Raw genomic sequence first — 17,777 nt, 5'->3', positions numbered from 1 at the left:
AGTGATTTATGGTTATATAGCGGTATTGATTTACACAAGCTCTGTATAGCGAAGCCCCAGCCTGCTGCTGACTCCGTGAGATTTATTACAGGGTTTATTAGACAGAGCTTCTCGACGGTGAGCGTTTTACGCAGGGGTGGGGACGCGGAGCGCGCTCCGGCTCCTTCCTGCTCCGATGAGGAGCAGGACGTCGCTGGTGGAGCGGCAGGTGGAGCAGGGCGAGAGCGGCGCCGCAGGCCGCTGCTCACTCGGGGTCGGCGTCGCTGTCGCTGTCCGGGGCGAGGGCGGCCGGGGGCTGCACGCGCAGCGAGTCGTAGTTGGGCGGGGGGGTGCCCGGCTCCGGGGGCAGCGCGTCCTGGCGCCGCGCCGCCCCGCCGGGCTCCTCGTGCTGGAAGGCCAGGTTCGCGTGGGCTTCCACCAGCTCCGACACCGTGGGAGGCGCGTCCGGGTACCGCGCACGCGCGCGCCTCTGCTTCAGGCCCTTGCACCAGCTGATGACGTTAATGACCGTGATCCACAGCGAGTCGATGATGATCTCTCCAAACTCTATGAGGCAGAGCACGGAGCCCCCCATCCAGAACCCGAATTGGCCTCCCAGGCTCGACAGCAGCCACACGATCTGCAGGCAGGAGAGGACAGGGAGGTAATGCGCTGTAGATGAGCAGCTCACCTCCAAGCCCCGGCCGTTCGCGGTGTTTCCATGCGAGCTAAGGCAGCGCTGGCACCCGTGTCGCCCGGCAGCGCTGCTGCGAGCCCCTCATTTCACTGGTGCTGCTTTGGGGAGCTCTGACACTGCTGCCCTGCAACCTGCCTCTGGCAACGGGGAGAAGAGGCAGGAGGGAATAACGAGCCGTGTGTTAGGAATGAGCTGGTGGAGGCCACTCTGCACCCCCTCAACACTGCCCTTCTGAAGGGCAGTGCTCTAGCRCTCTAATGCAATGCTCTAATTAGTGTGAGAAGCTGACGACCCTGCCTCGGCATGTGCCACTAGCTCAGCACAAGCTCCCTGTCCTGGTGTGGCAGCACGTTGGCTTTGCACGCACAGAGACCTGGTGTGGCACTCACGGTTGTGGCCGCAGACTCCGAGATGGTACGGTAGTTGTACTCCTGGAAATAGATGTTCAGCTTGATGATTCCGTTTCTGCAGGAAACAAAAACGACTTGAGAAAATTCAAGCTATATATGTCCCGCATACGTCCTTAAATGCTTGTATGTTGGGAAGAGCTTCTCAGAGCCCTGTCTTTTATGACCTGTAAGGGACAGATAACTGTTACAACTCAAACTTCTGCCTGTTATGTGGAAGAAATAAAAGAAATGCTACTGAATGCAAATAGATGCTGGAAGAAATAATTTGTTCTTAAGTGCTTCACAGCCTGAACCTTCCTGAGGGACATTTGTGCATCAGGAAGCTTCTTTGGAGCTCTTTGTTTTGTGCTTTCTCTCTGCCTCAGTGGAGCTAAAAGGGCTGTCGCCTCTCCCGTCAGTCCCCACCGCCCATATCCTTGTCCAGAGTGGCTAYGTCACGAGCGACTGCCAGCAACAAACACACTCTGAGCTCTGTCCTGGAACCACAGTATGACCGGGATTTTACTTACTTATTTATTTATTTATTTTTAAGAGCTTGGCATAAGGGAAGCACAGAATTAGTTTTGTGGCTCCCCAGAAGCTTGCTTTGTAATATATGGTTTAATATTAGGTTCTAACATTAGCTTTTTGTGCCAACACTAGGCTTCTAAACCTCCATGAGAAGTGGCTTTTCAGACGTACCAAGCAACTGGTGGTGAACGTCAGGGGAGTTCTGCTTCTCTAAATCTGGCTGTTTCTTATTGCCTAGATTCCTCAGTGCCTACAGTTAGCACTGAAACATAAACATTTTGGCCATTGTCTCTTCTTACACTCCTCCATCCAGCCATTTGTTTCAGTCTCATTCTCCTACAGGCTTTTCTGACACTAATGCCAAGGTTGGGAAGCTCCCACAGGAGCTTTGTTCTTGTTTCATTCTGCTCAAGCCACAGCTGGCTGCTCACGGATGCTGCATCTTGCTCCAATGAAACTGTTTCCTGTTTTTCTACTTTTCCCCGTATTTTAGGGTTTAGTTTATAAGAGGATAATTCAGCTAGTGCCAGTTTTGTTGARGCTGCATCCGAGCTATTACTGCTGCTGAAATTCAGAGATGTAAGTATGAARGCGTGAGTGTTATGACACAGGAGTTAACTCTGGAAGGTCACGGAATTTATAGCTTTAGAGTCTCCAAACTCCTCCGTGCAGCTCATGGGAGGTGTTGTGTTTAATGTTCTCTTCAGTTTAACTGCACACGTGGGTTTTGCCTACCTAGTTTATTACTACAGAGAACACAGAATATGCATGAGTTGTATTTGGATTTACATAATGTGTCCTCCCCGAAAGCCTGCGCCAAGTCTTGCTCTCTCCTGCATGAGCACACGTGTGCTCTGGCTCACAGCCAAGGCCCATGTTAATCTAATGTTAACAGGCTCATTAGAAAAGATAAAGGGGTTGTTCCTCTYGCTTACCTGTCCAGAGTCACATTTGTTGACATGTCCCTTTCATAAGACAATATATGGAAAATCCAGTCCTAGGAAGACAAAAGTTATTCAGAACTGAGAAGAAGCTTCCTCTCCATGCACTTGCCTGGGCAGAAACCTCAGACATAAAGAAACCTGTAGTGAATATTCTTTCCTTAAYGCAGCTCTGCTGGACTAAGAACRCTCCTACTCTGTGGTTTGTCTCTGGGTTACAGCAGGCACCCAGGCTGCCCGATCTGCTCCGTGCTGGTGATGCCACGCGCAGACTGGCGCTGCAGCTGCGTTTTCCACCATACAATGAGGTCTGTAAGGCAATCGTGCTTGTCTACCTGYTTGTAGCTCCTACATTTGGCACCTCGTAGATGTCTCTGCTGCACACACAGTGTGCCAGTGCAGTCACTCTGGCTGTAGCTTTATCAATTTTGGTATTGAAGATTAAGTGTTTATGTAAGGGTATGTGTGAAGTGTTTGGTGCCAGGATAAGTTAATCAGCATGCCTGTTTAAAATCACCTTTGACGTTGATTACAACCGGTGAAGACATGAGATCTACTGTGTGCAGTGGGATATGCCACGGGAACACTGCACGGATGAGGATGTTGTGCCTTTAGCTGTGATGCTTCAAGAATACAGTGTGGCAAACACTAAGCAAGAGAGAAAACAGTCATGCAAGCAACTCTGCAGTGTATATGGGTACAGAGAGATAAGACTGCACGTGTAGCTTTGACACTGCCTAATCTTTAGCATTTAATGAGTGATCCAAATGCAGTATTCATTTTCTCTTTAGAGAGCCCATGAGATCTTATCACATCTTATCTGCCTCAACTACGCTTGTGTGTACAAAGTGGCTCTGTTTCTGGCTGTTCTCTCCTCCTGAAAGAGCATGAAATCACACAGGTGCCATATTCCCCCTCAAGCAGCTGTCCTGGTAAATGGATTAAACAAAGCAGACTGCAGACTGTGAATTAGGCAAAATTTGTAATGCAGCAATGATGCTAAGCACTTGTGCTCTGTATTTCGGTCAGCAAACTCAGAGAAAGCAAATCTGTGTATTCTGTATTTGCATTATGTGGGGAGGTGATTGCTCATGTTTGGGTCGTTGGCTGTGCTTAGTGCAGGAGCACAGCAAGGGAAGCCCCAGCGCTGGGGAGGTGTCACCCCTTGTTTCATGTGCTGCAGCTAGTCTTCAAATGCTGAAAATGTGTAATTTAGAAAAGAGCTGCCTGCTACCTGAACATTAACTCTGAACATACCCACTGATTCACACAGTTAAGAACATCTAATTATTAATGAATGTTTTAAGACAAGGGATGGGAGTTACCTCTGAAGCTTCCGAAGGCCAATCTGCCATGGAGATGGTCATTTTATACTGCGTGTCACTAGAAAGCAGAAAGAGGAAGGTTAATCAGGAGAGAATTCCCTACTCCGCTGTCACTGGAGCTCTAGCTCTGTTTCAGGTAAGCAACCCCAAAAGACTTGCTGCATTTTTATAAAGGTCAGAATTGATGGGAGACGGGAAATGCAGGATTCCCTCCACCTTTAGAGCTGCCAGAAATAACCRTGTACTTACTTGCATGTTTCCTTACAAGAGTCAATACAAAACTGTCTGTGTCCTATATTTGATCTCAGTGATGAATAGCAATATGCTGTTTGATGAAAACAGAAAATCAAAGCATTTGTTTAGATGAGAACCTAGCTTATCTGGATTACATAATTTGTATTTAATAAAAGAAGTATTTTCAATGCAAGCCTGCTGCACAAATTTGCTTTCTTCCCCACTAACCTTCTTTTCCTGGAAAACTCAGGCAAAATGATTAGATAATTTAATACTTTTCTGCAGGTAGCTTTTACAGACAAYCGGTATTTTAGGTACAAGTTTTGCCAACTCCAGTAGTCTGATGGTGTTTTGTTTCATATGTGAGTATGGCAATTCAGGTGGTATTTTACATTTCTTTTTCTGTAAGTTAGTGTTGCAAGAGAACGAGACCTCTCCAACGGTCTGTTAAGAGCAAACATGGAACTGCTGGGCTCTGTGTTTCCTTACAAGAGTCAATTGTACCTACTTACATAGGGATGGGCAAGTTTATTTCAGGACCTGATCTTCTGACCTAACTATTGAACTATTGCTTTTTTCTTCCTTTTTCCTGTTTTTTTTCCCATCAAGAAGCTCCTGCTTCTTCCACAGCACTGGAGCAAGCTTGAGCTAGTCCATCTTTCYGAGGGAAATGCGAGCAGTGCCGGGATGGAAGCAGAGAGCCCTTAGCCTCTGCTCAGTGCCAAGAATTTCCCAGGCTGGCTGCCAGTGACCCTAAGGGCCAAGGTAAGAGTTTACACAAGCAACTGCTGCACTCGCAATACCGACAGAACGTGCCCTCCCTCGCCGTGTTCCAATACCTTTGGGAAGGTTGTATAATTAGCTTTGATCATGTTCTTACCCCAACCTGGGTTATCTTCATTATTGCAATAATTCACCCCTTCAGGTAAAGGAAACATATAGTGACCACATCCACAGATTTCAGCCATGCGATTTTGGAAACAAGAGCGCAGACAAGCCTGAAAAAAGGGAACAGGGAGCTGCTTAGAACTGGGACGTACTCTCATGGTGATCCTTGTTGCATTATGTTGCTGAGGCTATATAACCTGTGAGAACTGAGCCTCCTCCTAGAAATGATCTCTCTTTTGCACTGAAGAGATGTTTTGCTTGCAGCTACACATTAAGAGGGGACTAAAGGTGCTTGAGGAGAGCTCTGCAAGGTGCTGCGCTGCAGGACTTGCTGCTGCAGGAGCATCAGCGAGCATGAAGTGAGCAACTTCATTCTCCAGCTTGCACATGTGCGTCTCTAAATGTCACGAGAGGCCACTGAAATGAGGCCCGAATGACACTGGTTTTACAATCGATGATATCCRCAGACAGACAATGGAGCTAAACAATTAGGATGTTTACAGCTGTACTGCAATTACGTATTTCTCTATGTTGCATTTCTACTACTGTTCCTCCAAATTTTGTAGAGTATTGTATTTGTGAGCTAACTGTAGGTGTTAGAGCACTAAACAGCCTGCTCCCAGGCACACAAGAAATGCTCTTTCGTAATTATTTTAGGGTTTCAAGGAAGTTGTATGGAGTTTCAAAGGAAAAAAAAAGTTCTGTTATAAACTAGACACTGCTGCTGTTCCCAGGATTTATATGACATATTGACAAAAGGCTTGTTTTTACTTTAAAAGGTAAGACTTTAAAAATACTTCAGCATAAAGAGCAAGTTTTAGAGATCTGGGTTATCTTATCTGTGCATCTGTTTCTCTCCATGACAGGCTCACGGCTGCAACTTCAACAGCTTGTGATCCTGGGCTGCAGCGTTACCATTAGCTCATTGAGGCAGGAGCTTAATCAAGAGATATTGGAGTGGGATTTCAATGAAACAATGCACAAAGCAATAACAAAACCTATGAAAAGATAATTAAATTTAAGTGTCAGCTTGGTGGAAAAATCATAGGTTCTGTGTATTATGAAATGCTTATGGAAGTCACTATAATCAGGGAGTGATGAAAAAGTTTGTTGGTGAGAGGTCTCTGAAGTGATATGAATTATGTGGATCTGGAACCTGAGTCAGCATTCAGGCACTTCTAAGTAATAATGCAATCACTTCAAGTATTTGTTTAAAGGTTATACAAGCATCTTAAAATGTATAGTAAAGAGCTCCAGTTGTTATAATTATATAAAGGCAGACCAAACCCATTCACCTTCTCTGAGATTTTTCCTTCACTCATTTGTAAATAACTCCAAAAGTTTCATGTTTTCTTTATTGCCAGATCTCACCCTTAAGAATTTTGTCTCCACTGTGTTAAAGCCTTTGTTACAAATTAACCAGCGCTTTATGTCTACCCTGTATTTTTATTACAGATTCAAGGTTTACAAACTCTGAGTTTTCCCATCCCCGTCCTGAAGGGAAGAAAAGACAAAGGTATGGCTACATTCTGAATCCACAATCTACATGCATTTTCAGTCTTAAAAAAAAAATCTTATTTCTCTTAAAGAGAAAAGGATTGCAAAAGAATTAAAGTATTCTGATGAGAAGAACTTTCTGTATATTTATCCTCCATCAGAGTAGTAGCAATACTGCTTGTTTATGCACAATGTAAGCTTCCTTGCACATTAGAGAATGTGCATTAGAGAATGAATGGGAACCCTCTGCTTTGGTCAGCTGAATTCTGAGGGAGCAGCATGCAAGARAGGGACCAGCAGTAAATAGTGATCATATGCAGAAGTAAGAACATTTTGATTTTTCATCTGCAAATTATCACTTTGCTGGGAGGTCACACATTCTRGGATCCCATTCAGCAACAGAGATTCTGGGAGATTGCTGTTTTATAGATTTTAAGAAAATGATGGTAAAGAGCATCTTCATTCCTCTCAAAATGAAAGGAAACTTTATAACTGAATACAGGAAAAGTTACTGTTTTGCAGGGGTTGATGTGCAATCCATGCACATTGAACAGTTTTGATGTGAGAATGGAGATTGAATATTATGTGAAACAATGCTGTCTGCCAGAGCAATACTCCTTATCTTTTGAGTTTTATTACTTGCATCATTACATTTTGATCCTGCAACATAGAGGTATTTACATTGGATTCAGCAGGATTGTTCCCAATCCTGAGGCTACTGAGTGGTCAGWCTCAGGTGCTGACTTATTACCAGGAAAAAGGAGTTCTGTGCTTTGGTAATGTACTCTACTTTGTTTGCTTATCCTCTAGTAATASTGTGTGCTAAAACTATTTTAGTTGCTTTGAACATTTTTGCTAAACACTTTGATTTGAGAACATGTTTTACCTGTATGGAATAGGAAGTGTTATATTCACTATATAGGTTTTTTACTGGAACATCAGACCCATTCATAGTGCAGTCACTGTAGGGATAACCCATTCGTTCCAGTTCATCCTGAAAGAAAATGGAAATAGCAAAATATTTAAGCTACTGCTCTTCCCTGTGTCCTAGTTGGCTAGAGGCTCTGTAATTCCTGTATTCCCTGCTGTCTTTGAGAGAGGGGAAGAAAAACAAAAAGATCATAGAAGGCCGAGCTGAAAGGCGCCCGAAAAGGCCCAGCTCTTCGACCAGGCCAGATCAAGAAGTCATAACATGGAGAATAGTATTTGAGGACACAGCATTTAAATGAGCTGCAGTTCTGCCATGTACATTCTGTAAAGGAGCCGTTTTCTCATTGAGCAGAAACGACCTTGTCATCCTGCCTCCCTCCTCCCACTGATTTGTCTGCGAGATGAGGGATGCGCTCCGGTTTTCCAGCCTTCCCTCGTCCTGGCGCGTGYGACGTTCTGGCCCCTGACAAGGGTAAGTGGCTCTGCAGAGAGCAGTTGTCTTGGCAGACGCTGGGCAAGGCACGGCCAGCAGAACACATCAGAGCTAACCAAAACACACATCACCTGATTCACAGAATCTGAAAAAGAAATGTGATGCATGCTGACCAGGTGTTCTGGAATAAAATGGTGGCAATGGTAACTGTAGTAGAATATCCCAGCTAAAAAAAAAAATAAAAAAGAAAGAAAAGATCTTTCAGGTTGACTGTACTGCTGGGAGAACCGAGCTGGGGGTAAAGGAAAGGTTTCCTAACCAGAGGTACCAGCCATAGCTTGGCTCTGGTGTGAACCAACAGCACATTTTAGCAGTGAACCTCCTAACATACTAGGAGAAGAGGGAACAATTACTTGAGCTCAGTATTTTGGCTTTACTAGAGCACTTTGCCAGGAGAGTTACATAAAACTCTCCATAAACTGTTCCAGCCCACAGCTAGCGTATACCTTGACTCTTTTGGTTTGAGCCAGTTCAGCCAAGACTGCAAAACTTGGTTGCAGTCCCATCAGATAACATTATTCTCAGACAATTTGCTCCAGAGGAATGCCACACATACCACTAAGACGCCAATGGAGGTTTCTGTCCCTGCCATCGCATAGATGCCCTGATCCTTAAGGAACGGGAAGCTCTTCTGTTGATGCAGCATTAGTCTAGCCCCAGCGGCTGATGACAGGTAGGGGATATAATCCTGCTGGCTGATGTCCAGAATTAACTTCAGCCCTGTGACACCAAGCACAATATTCAGAACATGAAACGCAGAGTTCTCCTGAAACAGGAGTCTTTGGAAAAACAATGAGAATATTTTCTTGTGCACAGAACTCTTTTCCCTGGGAAGGGTTCTGTCTGTTGTAGTCAGTGTTACGCGGGCTTTAATCTCGCATGATGGCAAATGCACAGAAGGCAAATATTTGATTGGCCAAGCGTTCTCTCAGCTGCTTTGGCTAGACACTACATTTCTACTAACTGTATTCATGTTTCTTGTTTTTGTGCAATGCATTTCCCTTTGGGGAGGTTTATCTCCTTCTAGAAAACAGTTATTCCCTCCTGTAGTGCTCTAGAGAAACAGAAATCATAAATCTGGTACATSTTAAATAATAAATATAGTTTATGAGTGACAGAATAATTCACAGTACTTCTGCTTCTTTAATTCCTTCTTCTTTAGCAGAGCTTTTCTTACCAAACTCAGCTCCAGGGTTGGAAGAATTCAAAGCCTCCTCATCCATGCCCCAGTTAAAGATGTAGCAGTTCCCATGGTCTGGATGATAGATTTGGGTGAAATTCCTGAAAAAAATCATTCATATAAAATTACGACTGTTGGAGAAAACTAAAGGGTTATAAAATAATGGGTCCAGTGGATAGTTTTTTGGCAAATTGGTCTGGGATTGATTCACTTTAGATAGCTTAACTTGCTAAACACTTGCACTAGAAGAATCAGCTAATATAATTTCAATGAATCTGCTGCTGAAAAGCATGGAAGTGGCGCGTTCCRGGTGCCGGGCACGGCGGGCAGCGCTCTGTGATAGTGCAAAGGAAGGGCCCAGCAGGCAGGGCAGGGAAAAAAACAACTGCTCCATCGGAGCTGCACTAACAGATTCGGTTGGTGACATATCTGTTTCTTTGGTGATAACYGTGTTACATTATTTAAAGAAAAAGTTATTGCTTGCAAGACTTTTTGCAGTATGCGCTGTTGTTTTGTGCTCAGGTTTCTGAAAACTGGATATATAAGATTGCTGTKCACAAGGAACAGCGAGGGGTTAAATGCTTTTCTCAGAGCTTTGTTTAAAATGTGACCACGTAAGTGAGGGCTGTGTTTCTATGCAAGTGGTGCGTGCTCAGACCCTGACCCGGCAGCTGGTCATCACTAAATATTCAATGAATATTCATTGGTGGTGCTAGTCCCAATGGGACAAGAGCAACATGGCCCACCAAAATTAAAATCAGCTGTCTTATTTCTGGGTCTTGCTCTGATTTGCAGAGTAAGGATTGTATTGTTTTTATTTAATGGTCTGAATAACCTGGTTGTAGCTGCAGAAGAGCCAGGTAAGAGCCTACGACCTTTCCCTTTAAGCCGAGAAAAGTTAAAAAAAAAAAAACAAAAAACCCACAATCTCAAACTGACTAGATCCAACTTTAATCTGCTTCCAGAAGTAAACCTGAACCAGCTGGGATGTAGGCAGAACTAGTACAGGGCTGTAAACAGAGGTTACACCAGCCCACTCAGAAACCTGATAGAGCTTAGTTAGCTTTTCTGCCTAAAACTAACCTGAAGTCTCATACTCATGAGRGCTCTATCTCAAAATACACTTTTTCAATCAGAATCACATCTAGAAACCTTCTGGGAGATGTTAGATTTAAGAATAAGCAGAAATAACTATCCACTGATAATCTAACTTAAAAAGAAAATAATATATCTATAATGCTATCRTCCCTTCATCTGTAGCCTTCCTGAAATGAGGTAAAGACGAGAAGATCCGTGCGCACGTACTTGTAGTTGCAGGGCTCGGCCCCATAGAGGCACGCCAGGATCATGTCCTCGGCCTGGTAGCCCATGCGGACTCGCTCGCGCAGCGGCACCCGGGAGAGGATGCTGGTGGACTGCAGGACGTACCACTCGCTCACCGCCTGCGCCGCGCTCGTGAAGTTGCGGTACGTGCACTCCTTGGAGCCCTCGTGGCTGCACTGGGGACACACGGGAGCCGGGTGGTAAACCGCGAGCCAGCTCCGAGGGAGGACAGGGGACAGCAGCGGGAACGGACAAAGCGTGCAAGGCACAAAGGTGTCACCAACCCTCCCAGCTCGCCCCTGGGCAGCTGAAGGAGCAAGGCCAGAAAGGTACCGTGGAACTGACTGACAAATCCCGCGTTTAACGGGCTGCTCCCTTCATGGGAAACATGTGAGACTGCCCAGCTGCACACATTCCATAGGTTCCTTAAGCAGTTAGCTTAAGGAAAATGTCTTGTTCTGGTCAGTTCTTTAGGGCTGTTGTGGTGTGTCTGCTTCCAAGGTCTGGGCCTGTAATGCTGCCCAGCTCAGGTGTGTTCCTGCCGCAGCTCCCGGCAGCACCGAGCGCRGTCTGGCCGTGGCGCGGACACGCAGCGCCGCTCCCCCGCGCCACGCACAGACCTGACCTTGGGCTTCGTCTGCCGAATGTTGCACGCAGCTCAGTGACAATCCCCCCACCCCTGCCCAGGGTTTCTAACATCCTGGTTATCAGAGGCTGAGCTATTTGCATCCTTTTCACCTTTCTAAGACACAACTCTGGGCCATTAGTGCTGTTCCAGCTCACTTCTGCATGAAGAACTCGTTGATTTCAGTTGACTCTGTTTTGCAGCTGCCTAAATTCATGATGACGAGCTTGACATGGCTCCCGGGACCGCAGGAGCCCTGCAAGGCCCCCCGTGGGTCAGACGTCCCTGGGCTGCGTTATCTGCGCACGCCAGCCGTTCGGAACCACCGCGCTCCACGGGAAGGTCCTTCCTGCAGCCCTGAGAAGAGCGTTGCCTTTGGCYGCCCCGCGAGCCAGCGCTGACACCAGGAGCAGCCAGGTGGGTGTAAAGAGACACCTCGAGGCCTGATTTCTGCATTGCATTCCAGCACAGCACGCCCATGCACCCTGCCTGCTCTTCCTCCCGTCCCTTCTGGCTGTTTTTCAGCAATACATATAGCTGCTCTTATTACTATGGGACCCTCACTCACCAGTTTCACTGCCAGTTTGTATTTTTTCTCTTCTGATGTTGTGTTGGATGTGTGAGGAGGGGCAGCAGTTTGGTTCCCTGGGCCAGTCTGGTTGGTCTCAAAGATATCCACGATGACAGGATGGTCCTTGTCGTGCTCGTCAATGAGGACCAGCGGTATCTGGTTCCACAGGCGCAGATCCAGGGTCTGGGAGAGGTTGTCGCTGCTGTTTAGGGGCAGGGGCAGGAYGGAGTCCCCCTGTGTGGGCTGCAGGATCCTCTCCAGAGCCGCCTCAATGAGCTTGTCCAGCTCTTTCAGCAGCGGCTTCACCTCCGAGTACCTGCGGGACAGAGCAGGTCCTGGGTCGGGTAGCGGTGGCAGCGGCACGAAACAATCTGTCACCTCACTAGACTGGACCTCAGCCTGTTCCATAAAGATCTGCTGGGGAACAAAGGGAGTCTCCACGCAAAGCACGGGCGCATTGAGAGCCTGTGTCCTAGCAGCCAGGAACAGCAGCCAGACACCAAAACTGGCTGCAAGATAAACACAGCGCTGTCCCGATGAACTGGCCGTACCCCCCAGAGCGGGCATTGTACTTCAAACAATTCACCACTAATTTACACAAAATATCTCTAAGAGGGAGAGAGGGTAAAAACAAACACACTTCCCATGTGGCAGCTGTAAGCATCTCGTTTTGGACTACGCTGCTGCATGGATAAGAATCTGAAGCAACTCACAAAATCAGTTACTCCTTTGAAGTTATTCTGGGGTTATAATACTGTAACTTAGAGCAGATACTAGTGTTTAACTAGCTCTTAATGACTGGCGTATAAGTGATAAGAGATACGTTCATGGCAAGGAGGGAAAAAAAAAAGAAAGGAATTGTGGGGAAAGATCAAGAGACTGATCTTGGCTGTGACAAGTTAGTTGAAACTTTAGAGTTTTCTCTGAGCCAGACAAAGTTTACAGGGAAGCAATAACCATTATTGGATTATCTGATGCAATAAAGAGAAACAGACAGACTTGCAGCTATACGAGCCTTTCTTTGGATACGAGCCATGCATTTTTATACTGTTCTAATTTGTTTGCTTTTTACTGCCAGCTGTTGCTTCAAACGATAATTTTCATTGATGTTCCTAATATGATACAAGACAGAAAGGAAATCTACAGTATCTTATGCTAGCAATATAATTCAGGGTGTTAATCCATGACTTGATAACTTAGGCAAAGGAAAAACTCACTTGAAAGGGTTGGCATTGCAGACTGTGACTGCCGGGAACTTCATAGTCTTAAATCCAATCGAGAGAGATGAAGTGACATTATAAGAGAGGTACGTGTTAATGAGGATACCCCACTGCCAGAAGACCAGAGAGGCGAAGAGCAAAGTTAGGAAAAACCATATGAATTTCTTCTTTGGCCCCTCTTTGATGATGCGTTTGGGGCCGTGTGTGTTGGTGTTATCACAATACCAGACCAGCAGCTCTTTGTATGTGTAGCCAGGGCCTTTCTGGAGACGGTGCAGCGCTCGGACGAAATACTTCTTCAGGTTCATGTTGGTGTCTGTAAACATCGGGAAAAAAAATCGAAACAGCTATTTTAAGAAGCAGGAGTTTGCATTATTCCAAATATATTTGTATTGTCAACAAGCAAAATTAGAGTAATTGTATAATAATATAGCTGTAGATTTACAAGCTTGGAGAAATTTAGAGCACATGTTCTTTAGGGCTGTGTTGCACAACAAGGAGCCCTTCAAWCCTCGAGAAGGTGCGAGCTGGAGATCTCTGCCTTGCAGTTCCAAAAGAGGCAAACGTTTCTGCCACTTCCTTTCTGATGTCCCTTCTGTTCCCAGGAGAGYTAAGCTGTTCAGAGCTGTTGGAAACTGCGGTGCCTATGAGCGTCCCACCAAATGGCAGCTCCCACAGCATTTAGATGCTGCACTAAGAGCAATCCGCGTTTGAGGAAGAGGATGTACCGCGTGGAAACCCGTGGGGTGGCCGGGCRCTGGGGAGGGGATCTCGGCGCCCGCTCCTGCCGCGCTGCTCACAGGGAAGCGCCGGGTCTGACACGGGGTTTAAACTACTCTATGAAGGGATTCCTGGGGGAAGGGACGGTATTCTGCTTCTAAATAAGCTCCATGTCACTGCGAAAATACCCCTAAGCGCTGTTGCCACTGCAGGCTGCTGTGCAGCGCAGAGCCGGCCCGTGTTCCCGCAGCGCCGGGGCGCTCCGCAGCGCGGGAACGGCCACAGGACGGGCCAGGAGCGCCCGCGGCAGTGGCACCCGGGGCTCTAGAGCAGCGGCATCTTCCTCCAGCCTGGATTACTGGCGAGCGCACACTGCCTGCCGAGGAAGAACCACACTTGGTTTGTTTCTCCCCAAATTCCTTTGTCTTTAAGATAATATCGGTATGTTTCTACTGCTCATGTGAGGGATGCTGCATATTTTACATTCATATTGTGAGTAAATAGAACAGTTTGTCCTGCTGTTTCAGGTGAGAATTTGTGTTACTAAATCTTAATATCCTGAGGCATGATTTCAAAACACAGCAGTCGATTACTAAGAAAAAAAATCAGATTTAAAATGTAAGAGAACAGAATTAAGAGTAGCACTATACATGATGCAGCATCCTGGAAGAAAGTCTGCTGAAGTAATAGGATAGCTTYGGTAATCAGCAATACATAAATTAGACTAACACAAAGTCACCTGTAGGTAAAATACCAAACGTACCAAAAGCCTGTCTGTGATCACAGGTTGCCGGTGAAGAGGTAACAACAGTGTCCTTCTGCCTTCTCCAAAGGAAAAACAACAACAAACTTATCCTACTTGGCTTTATCTGATTAGATGCTCCTTATCGTTTTTCTTTTGGTTTGCTTGGCTAGTTTGCAGTATGACTGTATCWGCACATGAATCAAATGAGAGGAATTAAATCTTAATGAGGACCTTGGGAAGGATCGGGGTYGGGGGGGAAGTGCTTCGGCTGCAAGCAGGATCTCCTAGCTAGTGAACACAGAGTTTGCTAGAAATGTCATCGGTTTAAGATGCCTCACTCCGTTATACAAAGAGAAAAGATGATTCTCACCGTGTTTCCTATTGCTTATATGACAGGATTGCTTCTTTCTACTTAAAATCTGATATGGTTCAGCACCATGAGGATTTGATTGCCTCCTGCATAAGGAAAGACCTGGGAGAGTAATTTAGCGAGCAGGGACTCCAGCTGCTTCGCATTACGTGGATTTCCTACAAGCGGAGAGGGCAGAGTTTACTCTCCTCTGAGAAATAGAAGCATTCTGTTTCCCCGGGGAATGTTTTCCTGGGATTTCTGCTGCGGTTCCTTGCCTGCAGAAGGGGCTATTTGCAAAAGGAGCCGCATGTGGCCTTAGACGCTCAGGGCTGTTGTGCAGGAATATAAAGAGAACAGAAGCAACTGCATTAGCCTCTGTTTCAATAGCCACGGCTCAAGGAAAGACTTGCAACATATAGGAGCTTTTTACACTAGCTCTCCTGCTGTTAAATGTATTAACACTTGGTAACCCAAAGTCAGAAAGCTCAGGACTRTTTTTTGGTTTATAAAACAATATAGACAAAATGCATTTAAATACAGAGAGRCCTTCAAAGCAAACTAGTAAATATTTCCCCCCTTTTAAGAAATCCAATAAAAGATTTAGATTAGATTAAAATTTAAAGCAGACCTACACTTCACTGGGCAAAATCCAGCCTTGCTGGACCTGACTGGCTGCATGCCCTGCAATCTATGTTTGCTTTATTGCTTGCAGGCTCTGCACTGGCTAAGCACTGAGGATCCGGGCTTTGTTCCTGAAATCTGGTACAAGAAGGATCCCAGGTTTTCTGGGCAGGTCCTTGTCAGCTGCTCATCCCCTTAAACCCTCGCCGGGTCCCCTTGGCTGCCATCGCTGCTGCCTCCACTCTCCAGCGACCGCCGGCTCCTGGATGGCACCTGTCACCAAACCGGTGTCCCCTGGAGCGGCTCTGGGATCAGTCTGGGATCGCAGGACCCCTGTAGCGCCAGGGCCGCCACGTTGTGAAACTACCGAGCTGGCCGTGTCCGGAGCCCTGCGCAGGGCCGCTAGCACCGCTCCCCTTCACAGGGAGATAAGGACACAGCCAAAACCGAGCACAGTCCTGCCCGGAGCGCGGCGGGGACCCAGCGTGCTGACTGCGCTGCCCAAACCCCTCAGGACCAGGGCCCCGAGTGCTGCGACTGTTGAGYGCCCTCTTCCCTGGGCTGCACAAGAGCCTCTCCTCCCTGATCCCTGCCTGCCCTTGTGCCTTGCCCAGAGCCCTGGGAAAGGCTGCAGTAAAACACSCAGCCTTGTCTTCCTACAGGAGACGTTTACCCTAATGCTTCTGCAACGTRGGGCCAAGTTTTTTATTTCATCACAAGTTTGCAATCTGGCGGTTAAAAAAGCGAGGCAGCAATGTAAACTGTGACACTGAGCGAGGGACAGCGTTCCCGGAACCGGCAGGGTTCAGGGCTGCCCTTCGCCTGTCTGCGCCTCGCTGCTGCTCCGTGCGGACACAGGTGCCTGCRATACAGGGGAGGGATGCACCTGAACCTGCAAGGTTTCCATTTAAAATCAGGAATTCTGAAACGCAGCCGATCCACCCGGCAGGCCCTGGCGTTTCYCATAATGACTGTCCCACAGTTTCCCATAAAGACTGTCTCCTGCAGCGACAAGGAGCCACGTTCCTCGCACGCAAGCACCAGGATGAGGGTTAAACCCTTCTGTAAGCGCCAAACCGCACCGTGGAGCTGGAGGAGCCGGTGCAGCCGTTCAGTTCAGCAGCTCCCCCCAGGCGCCGGCCTCGGCTCTGCACCGCGCGCCCGGACACGGAGCATCCGCGGAGCCAGCGGAGCATCCGCGGAGCCAGCGCCGCGAGGCAGCAGCCGCGGCCAGCGGCGCCCTGCCCAGAACACGGGAAACGGACGGTGAGGCGCTCGGGAAGCTGCCTGCTGCCGTGCCTCTCACCACAGAGATGAAGGGTGAAAGCCTATGTAAGCTGAGGCTAAAGGACACAGAGGGCACCTGACAGAGGGCTCCGTATGAGCAGCCAGGCGCTGTCCTGGCAAGGGAACTTGCGCCCTTGTTYCCAAAGCAGGAGGAGATCGGGCGGCCTCACGGCTGCACCGCTGCAGTAACGGCAGAAAGACGCTCTGGCTGCACGAAAGGTCTCCACTCCACAGAAAATGTCAACAAATAAGATACTGAATTATTTTTTTCCTTCTGTAAGTGATTTCCTGGCTTTTGGGGTGATAAAACAACATCCTTTAYTGTGAGGGTCAGAAATACACTTGTTAGCATTTAAATGCTGTCATTTTATCTCATCCCTGGAGCCTCCTACACGAAGCCTTGCTTTAAGCACTACCTTAACTCCCTGCTCCCAAAAATACTGTGTGAGGAATGTTTTGAAAGCCCAAGTTAGTGCGAACAAGCTTGTAGGCAACAGAAAGTGCGTTCTCCAGTGAACACATCTGCTGGCCGAGGTCTCAGCTTAGTTTTCAATGACACTTCTCGCGCGGCTCTTCATTGCTGGATGTTTCCTGAGATGCAGGTTTCCCTCTGAGCCGCTAACAACCGAATGTCCCGTGGGACGCGCACCTCAYCCGAAACGCGTCCCGGGGCTCCCTACACAAGGGCCCTTGGCCGCTGCACGTGTGGGAGCGGAGGACKGGCTGTGGTGCCAGCATCGATCAGGGACATCCCGATCCCGGTCCACCCTGACCAGGGACCCCCCGGTCATTCCTCATGCTCGGACACGCGGCCATTGCTCAAGCTGAACGGTAAGATGCCGGGTAAGGCAGCCCTGCCRTGGTGGCAGTGGGGACGTGGTGCCGCGAGGACGCGCAAAGGCGGCGGGTGACAAGGTGGCACTGAGCCCCTGGGTGACAAGGTGGTGCTGAGCCATTGGGCGACAGAGCGGCACGAGCCCCTGGGTGTCAGGGCGGCGCTGCGGAGACACCCGACGGCCCCGCCCGGCCCAAGGCAGCGCCCGGGGTCCCCCCCCCGCCACGCGCAGCCGCCGGGCACCGAGATGGGGCCTCCCGCCGCCCCGAGTCCCTCGGCCCGGACCCCCGCGGGGCGGCCCCGAGCGGCTCCGAGCCGCCCCCAGCCCGGGGACACGGAGGGAGGGAAGGAGGGAGAGGCGGCCCCGGCCCCGCGCGCCCCGTCCTACCTGGCG

At 48.1% G+C, this 17,777-nt stretch overlaps 1 protein-coding gene across 2 annotated transcripts; it reads right to left on the bottom strand.

Annotated features, from left to right (window-relative positions):
• Nucleotides 1-101: 101 nt before the first annotated feature.
• SCNN1B (sodium channel epithelial 1 beta subunit) lies at nt 102-14,825 on the bottom strand. Of its 2 annotated transcripts, XM_026054188.1 has the most exons (14): nt 14,659-14,825; nt 14,307-14,368; nt 12,821-13,139; nt 11,601-11,919; nt 10,390-10,583; nt 9,082-9,185; nt 8,461-8,624; nt 7,368-7,475; nt 4,977-5,094; nt 4,112-4,187; nt 3,863-3,920; nt 2,532-2,593; nt 1,066-1,141; nt 102-619 (listed from the first exon to the last, which is right to left on the bottom strand). In XM_026054188.1, the coding sequence occupies exons 3-14, from the start codon at nt 13,129-13,131 to the stop codon at nt 245-247; spliced, it is 1,965 nt and encodes a 654-aa protein (XP_025909973.1). In that variant the 5' UTR covers nt 13,132-13,139; nt 14,307-14,368; nt 14,659-14,825; the 3' UTR covers nt 102-244. The 2 variants fall into 2 exon arrangements, with proteins under 2 accessions (XP_025909973.1, XP_025909974.1); XM_026054189.1 differs by lacking the exon at nt 14,659-14,825 and having other exon boundaries at nt 14,307-14,403.
• Between the last annotated feature and the right edge of the window lie 2,952 nt (nt 14,826-17,777).

This window comes from Nothoprocta perdicaria, unplaced genomic scaffold (genome assembly GCF_003342845.1).
Source record: "Nothoprocta perdicaria isolate Ctin4 unplaced genomic scaffold, notPer1 scaffold_12, whole genome shotgun sequence".
Lineage (NCBI taxonomy): Eukaryota > Metazoa > Chordata > Aves > Tinamiformes > Tinamidae > Nothoprocta > Nothoprocta perdicaria.
Note: the sequence above shows the minus strand (reverse complement) of the source record. Positions and strands in the feature narration are given on the sequence as shown.